General features: G+C 42.6%; 1 protein-coding gene across 1 annotated transcript in view; it reads right to left on the reverse strand.

Annotated features, from left to right (window-relative positions):
• Positions 1-12014, reverse strand: part of FASN (fatty acid synthase) — a 46585-nt gene that overhangs the window by 21585 nt on the left and 12986 nt on the right. The window contains exons 9-22 of the mRNA XM_059828032.1: positions 10279-10738; positions 9741-9928; positions 8764-8953; positions 7219-7313; positions 6665-6799; positions 6160-6363; positions 4423-4538; positions 3799-3974; positions 3253-3444; positions 2888-2968; positions 2608-2793; positions 2112-2291; positions 1657-1860; positions 87-397 (exon numbers count right to left, since the gene is read on the reverse strand). Coding sequence (XP_059684015.1) covers positions 87-397; positions 1657-1860; positions 2112-2291; positions 2608-2793; positions 2888-2968; positions 3253-3444; positions 3799-3974; positions 4423-4538; positions 6160-6363; positions 6665-6799; positions 7219-7313; positions 8764-8953; positions 9741-9928; positions 10279-10738 — 2718 coding nt within the window. The remainder of the gene's footprint in view (positions 1-86; positions 398-1656; positions 1861-2111; positions 2292-2607; positions 2794-2887; positions 2969-3252; positions 3445-3798; positions 3975-4422; positions 4539-6159; positions 6364-6664; positions 6800-7218; positions 7314-8763; positions 8954-9740; positions 9929-10278; positions 10739-12014) is intronic.

A 12014-nucleotide genomic window follows, 5' to 3' on the forward strand; every position in this document is an offset into this window, starting at 1 on the left:
CCAGAATTATAACTTGAACAATAGAAGTATGCAATAAGGTTACTGCAAGGCCTGGAAACACTAGCTATGGTCCCATCCCAACTAACCTCTACTATCTTTATCCTGTGACTGACTATGTTCTCCAATGCCACACCCAGGCAAGTCTTCAACTCTGAAGAATCTAGTAATCCATTGAGAAGAGGGTCAATCTGGAGGTGCATTTTCTCTTGAGTCACTATCTGTTCCAGCTCAGAATGCAGGTTTCCATTCAGTTCCAGACGGCAGATTTCAGCAAGGATATGCTGAAGGCCCTTCTGTATGGGTGAGGACTCTGCAGCAGCCACTGCAGTTTCTAGTCCAGGGATGACTAATTTGACCCCATGCACCGCCACCTTAGCCTTTAAGTTCTGGATCAGATCTATGGAATAGAAGGGGAAATGAAAGGAAGAGTCAGATTTTCCAAAGATTTTTCATTTCCTCTTTGCCCTCATTTGCTATACCAGCTGATCAGCACCACAAATTACAGCATCTTGTATCATTAGCCTAGCCACAAAAAGATATAATGCATGCTCCTGTACATTCACATGATTATGTACTGTGCAGTAGTTGCAGCCCCCAAACAAGTACGCTTTACGGCAAGACAGTCTAAAACACCACGATTACCTGTGACAAGACTCTGACTGAAAGAGGGCAACTAACAGAAAACCTCTGACTGATTTAGGGAGTTGTGGAGGGAAATTGTAAATTTCCACAGGTACTAAAATACTTTTCTGCTTTATAACCAGATGGAAAATAGCTCATCCTGACTGAGATCAAAAACAGCATTAAGAAAAATTAATAAGCATTAAAAAGCCCATTACAGCATATGTAAAAACCTTTGGGGACAGTATTTGGACACTGCAGAAAAAAAGAGAAATCTTTAAAATCTATTGCCAAATCAAAGGATCAGTGTGAAGACGCTTTACCAATATAGAATGACAAAATTGCTGTCTCAAGATATAGTAAAATTCATCACTAGAGTAAAAATGTCAAAAAATACTAATTTTTTTCCCTTTGATGAAAAGGCACTTAAAGTGATGAGCTCAGCGGATGTCTCCCTATCTAAAGAGCACTATACTAAGCCACCAGTTTCACGACAGACTAGGCTGCTCCTATTCTATTCTTGCAGCAAACACAAACTTTTTTTTGGCATGCCTCACTAAATCACTTTCCCTCCCTGGATATGCGCTTGCGCCCACAACCAAATGGGAACAGACATGTCAGCTTACCCATCCTGGCAGTTCACAGCAAAAACAAAACAAGAAAGCTAAAGACTTGAGGAAGCAGGATCTCCTGTCAGTGTCTGAAGCAACTAGGCTGGATTTCTCCTTAAAGAAGACGATTTGTGCCTCTCTGCTTGCAGAGGAGGTTGTGCCATCTGACATTGCATTGACTGTTATAGAAGGGTAGATGCCCTTCCCCACAGCTTTACTCCTACCCACATTCTAGAGATACCTCAAGCAGAAGTAGCTTTTAGCTTCTAGCAAGCATACAGACATAGGACTCCTGCTGAAGTCTTCTGCAGAGACCAACACTTTATTTCTTGGATGTTCTGAAGTAGTATGAACAGCTCTTCTCAGACATTTCTGTCAGGCTGGAAGATTCCCTTAGTGTGACAAGAAACCAGTCCCACTCTACCTTTGCAGTGCTCCAGATAGGCATGAAGATGGACACTGGAAGACAAACAGTTACTCTCAGTATAGGGCACAAAGCAGAATTTTTCCAGGGTGGGAGGGATCCGTTCCTGCTGTCGTCGTGGTGCCACAGAAGCATGAAGACCACTGATCTGAACGCCTCCTGCTTTAAGGCTATCAAGACAGCGGTCCACAACAGTATCAAAAGCTGAAAGACAGGAAAGAAACGTAAGTTTGCATCAAACACTACAAGTATTTTATTCAAGGTGATCAGATGAACAGTGCTATGTCAGACTGTAACAGAAGCTGCAGAACAGCAGCTTCTGTAACAGAAGCTGCAGAACAGCAGCTTGGAGACTAAGAGGGCCCCCAAAGTCCATCCTACTTCTTAGGATGTCATACATTCATCCACAGAGCAGTCAAAGCAACTAGCAAGAGCCCAAGCATGAGACACATTACCTTGTACATTGTCCTGGTATTGGCACACCTGCTCTTGATGCAGCACTGGGTCAATACACACTGAGCGAATCCTGGTGGGTAAGCGCAGACTGCGCCCAGTCTCAGGTAAGATTATCATGTGCAGCAGGGCGTCAAGGAAGGTCACCCAGTTCCCATTCCACAGAACTTTCCCTGTGCTTGCTGCAGAAGAGGAGAAAGGGGAAGCCTCACTGTGATTTCATCATTCAGTAGATGCCAGAAGTCACTGCTTATCAAATGCAAAGTCTGCTGTATGTACTCAGCTTCCCCTGTAAACTCCAACAGTCAGTTCTACATTGAAGATCACAGCTTTCTCAATGCTCTGTCAGAACACTTGGTTGTTCTCCATTACCACACAAAGTATAATTACTGCACAAAGCACAGTCAGGTGGACCGTTAATACAAGTGGAATTAAAAGATCAAACATTCATCATTACAATAACCATGATCATCATTCTTCTATAGAAAGTAAATTCACCTTCACTGTTGCATTCCAGAACACCCTGGAAAGCTGGTCCGTAATTATATCCACGCAGATGTAGCTCTTGGTAAATGTCTTCTTTCAACAGGCCAGACTTTGAGCTCATGTCTACTTGAGTCTGAAAGTCAACTGGCTGGTTATGGAAGTTCTTCAGAGCAGTGTTTTCTAGGAGGGAAATCTTCCCTGATGGGCACAGAAGCAAGAGTAAGAATCATCAGTGTCCATAAATAACAGATTTTATTAGGACAGTGCATACACTTACACTTCCTTCACTTACCACTCACAGCCAGATTCCCATTCCCTGACACCTCAAAGCAGTGGGAAGCAGGCATGAGTCTTACTTCCAACTGTACTGATCCTGCAAGAAACATTCATGAAGACAGGACTGTGAGGTCATTCATTGCTACCATCCTCGAGCAGAGCTTTCTCTTTCACTATCTCCAGACTCATTGCACACAACATGGAATAAAGATGACCATAACATGTGCTACTTGACTGTATGAATAGATTTCTTCATTCAGTCATGTTGCACTCTTCTTTATATTCTTTCTCCTCTGTTCCTCCTCACTTTCCCCTTGCATTTCTTTTCTCCCACTCCCTTCATTACACAGTTTTGCAGTTGTACTAGCACTCCTCACTCACCCTTTTTGGGAAGGATAGTTGCCTGATGAATTGTGACTTCTTCAAACATAACAGCCATTTGCTCCATAGCTATGTCAAGAGACCGTGCCAGTGTTCTCCAAGCCAGTACTAGGTACCCAGTTGCTGGATACAGGACTCTGCCATCAATGCAGTGATCAACCAAGTAGTGGTCAGGAGAGTCAGGACTCACGTCTGTAAAAGAATATAGAGCAGAATAAAAATAATACAAAAACCCTAATAAAGGGGTCTTTTCCCTTCAATGTCTATAAGAGGTTCTAGCGGTTTCCCCAACTATCCTGCCTAGCAACATGCAGCTCTTAAAACTACTGTAAGCATGAATCAAGACAGTTTCCTGCTCTGTTGATATTCTTTTATCCCATTTTAGAAGCAGATCCAGTCTTTTTCAATCCAAACCAAACATTAAACTTCAGAAGACGGCTTCAGGGATGCTGCTTTGAGTATCCTTTTCCTAGTTTTACAAAAGAAATGCAGAGGTACAGCAGGAAAGAGACAAACAAACAAATAACCCCAAAAAGGCAAACACACCAATATTGTAGACTGAAGCAGATGCAGAGCCTTTGGAACCTGCTGGAAAGTCTGCAGCTTTTGGAACGTCCCAATCCTGGCTGTGGTCCCATTTGATGTGTGGGGAAATAAGGGGTGTTCCAACTGGGACAGGATATTCCACACGTGGGAACAAGTTATTTCCAAGAACATTTATCCTAGAAGACAAAACCAATCAAGACACAGCTGGGGGTGGAGGGGAAAAAAAATTGACCATAATACGTAGAGATCAGACAGTAATTGCTCTTGGCCTCCAAGTCCGAGATTTTTCTAGGAGTACCATAAACACTTACTGCAGCCAAATTTGTAATTCTAACAGTCTACAAGATGCAAAGTTTATTTCCAAGAGCTAGTTCCAGGTTCCCAGGCCTCTAGAACGGGACTCCTCTTCAAAAGGCACCTTCCCAGCCCAAGCAGTCTCTAACCCAAGGCAACATTTCATAAGTGAGCATGTTAAATATGTAAAGCACAGATGTAAACCCCTTTTTTTTTTTTCCAGGTTTGTTGAAGGAGTATTTTGATCCTTGTGAAGATATGCATGCTAGAGAAGACTTGAATTCTCTCCTAACTGATACCCCACCCACCCTCCTCCCTTAGTCTCCTTACCCAGTTAAATGAATCTTTCCAGTCTGTGTTAGGAAGAACTCCAAATTATTTTTGTGCTCTTTCTTCATCAAAGGTAGAACGGTGCAAGTTGGTTTCAAAGCTCTCCTCAAGATAGCCTAGTCAAGTAAGAGTCCATAAGTCACGGGTGGAAGGCATTACTTACTACTTCGCCTCTGAATTTTTCTCTATAGATCTCAAACCACTTCTGTTTCTGTGCCAAGAGTTCTGTGCTAGGTGCTAGAATGCACACCATTTTAACAGGTAAGAGGAAGAGCAGCACAATACCCTTCCAGCAATCCAAGAAGTTGCACATCTGGTAAAGCAGAACCTACATAATATTCATGAAATTCTGCCAACACACAAATCTCTCTTTCCCAAGCAGATTGTCAAGTGGAATCAAAAGCTGCGCTTCAAGAACTGCAAGATCACCCTCTCAAGCCTCCCACTTGTGCGCAAACACACACACACAGCTTAGGCCCTTACTCCCAGGAGCAGCCCTTTTTAGTCTGAAGCATTTTCCAAGCAACAGCTATTAAATCAAAAAACGCAGCCTTGAATATCTGACCCAACTTGTATCTTCTCTTCAATTTGATCCCACGGTCTTTAAATGGGAGAAGGAAGGGGAGGAAAAGAAAAATCAGAACACTCTCAAACCCAGCTGATGAAGTCTTTAGTCACTTGCATTAGAGTCCAGAATTGTACAATGACTTTAACACGAAGTGCAAAATCTTTTTATAGAGAAAGAGATCTGCGTAATTTAAAAGCTCTGCTCTGATCTTCAAGTCACTTTCAAAGCATAAATAAGACTAGCATGACATAATAAATATAAACCAGATTAGAACTCAGAAGCACTGTATAACTATTAAACTTGATTCACAAGTAACTATGATTCTTCTTAAGACTTTTCTCCTCTTGCATGCCACAGACCAAATAAAAAAAAAAAAAACACCACAGTCTTTGAGACTTAAGGGACAGGCACAGGACCACAGCACTGATCTTGTGGAGCAAGTGCATCCTAGTGTACCTCATGTTCTGCATTCTCTACTATAGAGCCAATTCCACAAATATCAATTCTTATAGGGTGGGGAGAAAGCAATAATGATCTGATCATTAGATGAAAGGAGTTTATGAAGAGAGAAAGCTCCTGTGGTCTCAGACAACTCGGTCTAGGAGAAGAGGGGAAAACACCACTACCGGCCACCACCTTCTAAGAACCTCAAACCAAATTCAGTGTACAGATGGTGGTAACAGATTTTCCATAGAGAAGGCCTGTTAGTCTTGAATTTCTCCCCCCACTCCAATTTGCACACACACTCTCCGTTAGATCCAAACAATGAAATGCTTTTCTTATTCATTGCACAGTTCAGAGAGCTGACTATCAGCTATCTGAAATGCATGCCGATAAATAAAGGCAACACTATGAATGTCTGAATGGGGAAGTGGTAGTGTGTTGGGATTTAAAAAAAAAAAATAATTAATTTTTTTTTTTAATATTAACATACTCCCCCCCCCCCCAAGAAAACCCAAACCAAACAAAAGAAAAATAATGACACCAAAACCCCCACAAAAAACCCATCAAGAAAATGTTAAAACTTGGAGAGACTCAACAGTACTGGAGGGAGAAAGTGTTCTCAGAAATGGGGGGGGAAGCAGTATTCCCTAGTCTTCAGACCCCCAATCTCCTTCCTGCAGCAGCATATCAATATAACACCATACTGACACAATCAAATACAATACCTGTAAAAGAGCATGCGGAGCAATCTCTACTACAACAGCATTCTCTGGAATATGCTTCAGACCTTCGTGGAACAGCACTGGATTCACTAGGTTGTTCACATGATACTCTGCAGAAGAATTCCTAGCCAGATCACTTTGCCACTGAGATTCAGGGATAGATGTACTGATCCACCGTGCTGAACGAGGTTTAGGGTGTGGAATGACCTACAGACAGACAAGGAAGAGGGACAGGAGGAAGAGTTACATGTCATAGATAACAATAAGACAGGCAAAAGCAAGCAGCCCCTCCTTTTCACAGGCCATTTTTCTCAGCTTGATTGCTCAGGACATCCTTCCACTTGAGGCCATAGGATTTCAAAACCTTAGGTCTCACAGAGGTCTACATGCTCTTCAAGAAACTTTCTTCTCCTCCTAAACAAAGGAACCCCCTTAAGCTCAACATCAACTATACTCAAATCCATGTGCCCGAGCATAAGCCATGCAAGCCATAGTTTGGCAATATTACCTTTTTCAGGGCACTGAGCAGCACTGGTGCAATAGATGCCATGTAGTAGGAATGAAATGCGACTCCAGCACTGCGCACCTCCTTTGCGAACACACCATCCTTTTTCAGTTTGGCTACAAACTCATTCACAGAGTCCTAAGAAGAGGAATATAAGTGAACTAAAAACAAAAGCTCACAATGTATTTGGGATCTGCGCAAGTCACTGCACTCCCCGCATGCCCTTCATCACTTGCCACTTAAGGGGAGCCGTATGTGGGATGAGGTTATTGCCCTCCTCAGTCTTATAATTTATCATTCATTATGCCCATGGCTATAAGACTATTCAGCATAAGAGATCTTTTATTACTAGCTTACTGAGGCACTAATATCACTTCCTCTCACAGAACATTTGAGTGTTTAATTTTATACAAAGCACCATGTCCCCTCCCACTACTTTAATCCAGCTCCCCTTTGCAAGCAGCTGAGCTTTAACTCAGCTTCACGCTTTCTTCAAACCAGAACTTCACGGGTCCGAGTCCCAACTCCAGTATGCACAGTATCAGTTCCTTGCTCACCAGAGGCCCCGAAACAGTGACAGTATCTTCAGAGTTGTGACAGGCTGGTACCACGTTTGGAGGACAGCGTTGCTTACACTCCTCCCATGTCAGACCTGCAGAAAGAAGACCTCAGGACAACACAAGTGTTTCTAGCAGTGAGCCTCATAAGGGGAGGCAATCTTAACTGCACAATCACTGCGCTTAATTCAGCATTTTGCAAAATGGGGAAGGATTCATAAGAGAAAGAAGGACATCCCCCCTTTCCCCAAAAGTGATTCTGCAGAAGCTAAGGATATTTATCTCAGGGCCTTAACATGACATTTATCACTGTGATATTGAGCACAAGAACAGAGGAGTGAATCTTTGTACCATCCCATTAAGGGATGGGGTGGGGGAGAACCCACACGCTTTCAAAGCAGCTACAGAATTGGTTGTTTTGTCTCATCTTGCCCTTAGCAATCCAAGCTAGAACAGGAGAGAGAACATGTGAGCTTGACTCACAGAAACCGAGAGCCACAAAATAGCCATAGAAATCGACAACTCTAGTGGCTTAAACTAGCTTAACACGTGCAGCATCTCATTATATATTACATGGATACAAGTCACAGGAAGAAGTTGAATTCAACATCAGATTACGAAAAACATATTATATGCAGTACTCCAAGATAAGTTCTGTGATAAGTGTCATGTATTTACTATCAAGGAAAAGAAAGCTAAATTAGGTAGGTAGCCCTTTGTACCATTAGTTAAAGTGAGAAGTCTAGGGTGGTAACAAGTGACCTAGTCAAACATACTGCATTAGACCTGCAATAGCTTTTCTCTTAAGTGTTTCAGTTTTAATTGACTACTGCAACCAATAAGAAACAAAAGAACAACAATGCTACCAATAATAATGTTATTTTTAAACGTTAAGTCACCATGAAGCCACACCATGAAGACAAACTTCCAGGTCCAAAGCTCAAAATTTCACCCAAAAAAATATATGACTTACAGAAACACTGAGCAAAGCTTGTTCAGGAGAAAGCTTCTTCCTAAGTGCTATTAGGCCCAAGTAAGTTCTAATGGCATTAAGTTCCACTAGCCAGTCACCCACTACACAATAGGGGCTTACTGGTTTCACACGTTTCATTACTCTTCCAGTCAACCAGAAATATCTCTATTTTTTTAAATAATTTAAATATATATGTGTGTGTATACATACACACGCATATATCAGGAGACAAAACCCCAGTGCCTTAGATTTTCACCTCTTTTTTCAAGGAGATTATTTATCAGGCCGCTGTCATTGGTCACCTGTCAAAAAATCTCTCCATTTCCACTTAGTTTTGGCTGGTTTACCAAAATTCTGCTCTATTCCAGGTCAGACACTACTACCATTATATGAACTTCAGTATTTAACAACCTGTTCTACATCAGGAGAAAAAGAAGAGGGAACAGTAGCCAAAATTTTACAGACCTGATTGTCTCCACCAACACACTTCAGAGCCCAATTTTATCCCAATGCCATACAACAGAGATCAGATGTACTTTCCTGTATCACTCTTTTGGTAAGGGGATACCTACCAACAGCAGCCATTCCTCCTGGGGCCAATTTGGCCTCTTTAACACATCGTCCCCGCCAATAAGCAGCGAGAATGGCTTCTTCATGACTTAAGGAGTTATCTGCATAGCCACAAGCTAGTTCTCCCACTGAGTGGCCCAAGATCCCATCAGGTTGCAGACCTGCAGCCTTCAGCACATCAATCTGGGCAATCTGCAAGGAAAAGTACAATTAGTGATTCCATGCCAGAGTAAGCAGGTGTCAGGCCTCAAAGGCACACAGCAGTAGTGAGTACATTACAAAAGGGCTTTTTGGTACAGACATTCTTCTTGGCCTCACTGCTTTCCACTCTCTCCAAAGAATCGTTACGTGACTCCAGTATTGTTTGGGCATCTCCACTGTATAGCTTTCCACTAATCACAGAATCACTACGGTTGGAAAAGACCTGTAAGATCATGCTAAGAAGCATTTCCAATAACAGGAGGTTGCCAAGAGCACGTCTGTACAAAGTAAGAGGCAAGACCAGCTTTCCAGATCACTTTAAAAGCTCTGCCTCTAATTTGTTAAGAAAGAATGAATCCCACATTGACACCCAGAATTAAAAGACACTTCATTTAGCATTATTTAGTTCATTTGCAGAACAAGTTTTAGAAGGCACTCTATGGAATCTTCTTCCTTGGCACAAACGTTTACATAAAATTTATGACACTCCTTAGTCTCTTAAAAGGAGAAACTGCCCCACATACACACACAGATACACAAGCAAATCAGTTTAGATCAATATTCATCCAAGCATCTTGCAAGTGGCAGAGCCCAAAACTGTCAAGGGCGCAACACACTCCCTCCTAGCGAGGTATTTCTAACAGCTACCATTTGCCGATTACATAAAACAAGCTTCCATTAATTGGTATAAAGTGTTACCAGCCAAACAGACATACTAGCAGAGCATGCTTATCTGGACTGAGTCCATGACCCCCTCCATCAGTCATTTGAGTCTTACCTGAATAGCAGCTAGTCCAACAAATGCATGGACAGTGTCATCAAAAGTGTTCTCATCTGCTTGCACAAGCAGGTCTGAGACCTTGAGGCCTGTGTTCTTCAAAGCCTCGTCCGAGCGCAATATAGATTGGCGAAACAAATCCAACTTCATAAGGCTCAGGCCCATACCTTTCCACTGTGTTCCCATACCTGTGGGATATGCAAGGAGAAACTGAGCTTTAGTAACGCTCCATAAGAGGAGTAGACACCACACACTTGCTCTAGCAGTGGAGGAATTCTAAGAGCAAAATGTACGTTTCTAACATCCTCTAAATTAGGCACTGCTTTTTATTTTCCTGGACTTTGCTATCACCAGAAGACAGCAAAGTTGGAAGGATTAGATAAAACACAGGGAACATGAGTCTCCTAGACATATCACAGGGCTGCAAGATATTTCCCCATGCTAGAGGGGAAAACAACGTTAGAGCACAGAATCCAATTGCTCAAGCCCCAGCTCTACCGAGGAATGCAGAAGCCTGGACCCACTGCTGCACACCTACCTGAGCAGATGTACCAAAGCGGTCTACCAGATGCTTGAACTTGCTGAACCTCCTTTATGTCACTCTCAGTGCCAACTAGTGTGTAGCCCCTGTAAGGCATGGAGGATACAGGAACTGCAGCGATATCATTGAGCAGGCTTACAAATGGGCTGCATCCTCCATGTTTTCTGCTCTCTTCAATTAGTATTTCCACAGCTTCCTGGGTTCTGCCACAAATCTGAACTAGTCTTGGTGTGTTACAAGTCTCCAAAGGCTGGCGTTTGTTCTTATTTGGCCTCAGAATGACATGAGCATTAGCACCTCCAAAGCCAAAAGAGTTGATACTGACAAGGCCACCTTTCACCGGCGTTGGTTTACAAACTACCTCCAAAGAGCCATCTTGTAAGCCAGGAATATCTGGGTTTGGGGTACTGAAATGAAGGTTTGGAGCCCACAGCCCATGTTCCAGAGAGAGAATGACCTGGAAGAAAAAACAGAGCATTCTGTGCTCCACATTTTCTTGTAACAAACATTCTTTCGTTGTTATTGTTTTACTATAAATTACTATGTAGCATACACTAAAGCAGCTCTCTACGTTTGGATAAAGGGACGCTTCAGAGAATAGCATTATTGATGTTACTGAGGTAGTACCTACTTCACCTAGGCAAATTTTAAGTCCATGCACGAAGTCAGCAGTGAAAGTGAGGGTGGTAGTTTTAAGTTTAGCTTCCAGACCCTTTCTAACTGGAAAGACATGCAGTCTTGCTGGAAAAGCAGCCTGGCTGCTAAGAACATCCCATCTTCTTTCTCCCCTTTCAGATCCTGTCCCTTCATCACACTCTGCTTCATCTCTCCCCAGTCACACACAGCCAAAACATGCTCTTCCTTATCACAGTGAATACTTCCATTTCTGACTGCAAAAGAGCCAAGCTGAAGCCCTGGTAAAGGAGTTTGCTCGCTGCTTCGCACCCATTTGTTGTCTTCTTGATCCAAAAAAGAAGGAACAGCAGATCGGTCAGAACTAGCAGAGCCAAAGGGAAGTGCAGAAACAGCGTGAGTTAGAATAGCTGTGCCAAAAGAGCAAGAGATCCCTTCTCTCAGCAGCATCTCTACGAACAGGCCGTGACACCAAGCCCATACTCCTCTGTGGCACAAGTCCAGCAAATCACAGACTACAAGATCAGTTGCAAACACTCAGTGATCTGGACGTTTGGCAGTTCCTTCATCACCCCAAAATGGTCAGAGAAACAGATACTGGTTTGGGAACTGTTCTTCCAAGCTGACTATCAGAGATGGCAGCCTACCTGGGAGAACAACAAGCATAAATGCATGATTTCAACTCCAGTCAGCATGTTTAAGTTGCTGTGACCTACGTATCTTCATGCACACTGTCCTACACCTACAATACTATGCACTATGAACTTGCTGCTGCTTTACACAGCATATGTATTTGTACTTTTAAGTCTGCCATGGCTTCTACAGAAGTTTGAGAGTACAGTACAGTGAGCGTACACCAGAGCCACCAAGAAGCTTTCTCTTTGCTGTACAAGTAATTAGACAGGCTGAGTAGTTCAAAGGTGCAGGTGTGTTTTCCCTCCCTTACCAGAATTTAACTAAAATGGCCTTGGCAAGCCCTAGTTTCTTTCCTAACTATCTACATAATTAACAGATTCTCTTTAAAGTCTGAAATCAGATACTTTCAAGATCTGTTTTTCTAACTGACGTCTCGCATATAAGACCATTTTATGGTATTCCAT

The sequence above is a fragment of the Gavia stellata genome, chromosome 22 (genome assembly GCF_030936135.1).
Source record: "Gavia stellata isolate bGavSte3 chromosome 22, bGavSte3.hap2, whole genome shotgun sequence".
In the NCBI taxonomy this organism is placed as follows: Eukaryota; Metazoa; Chordata; class Aves; order Gaviiformes; family Gaviidae; genus Gavia; species Gavia stellata.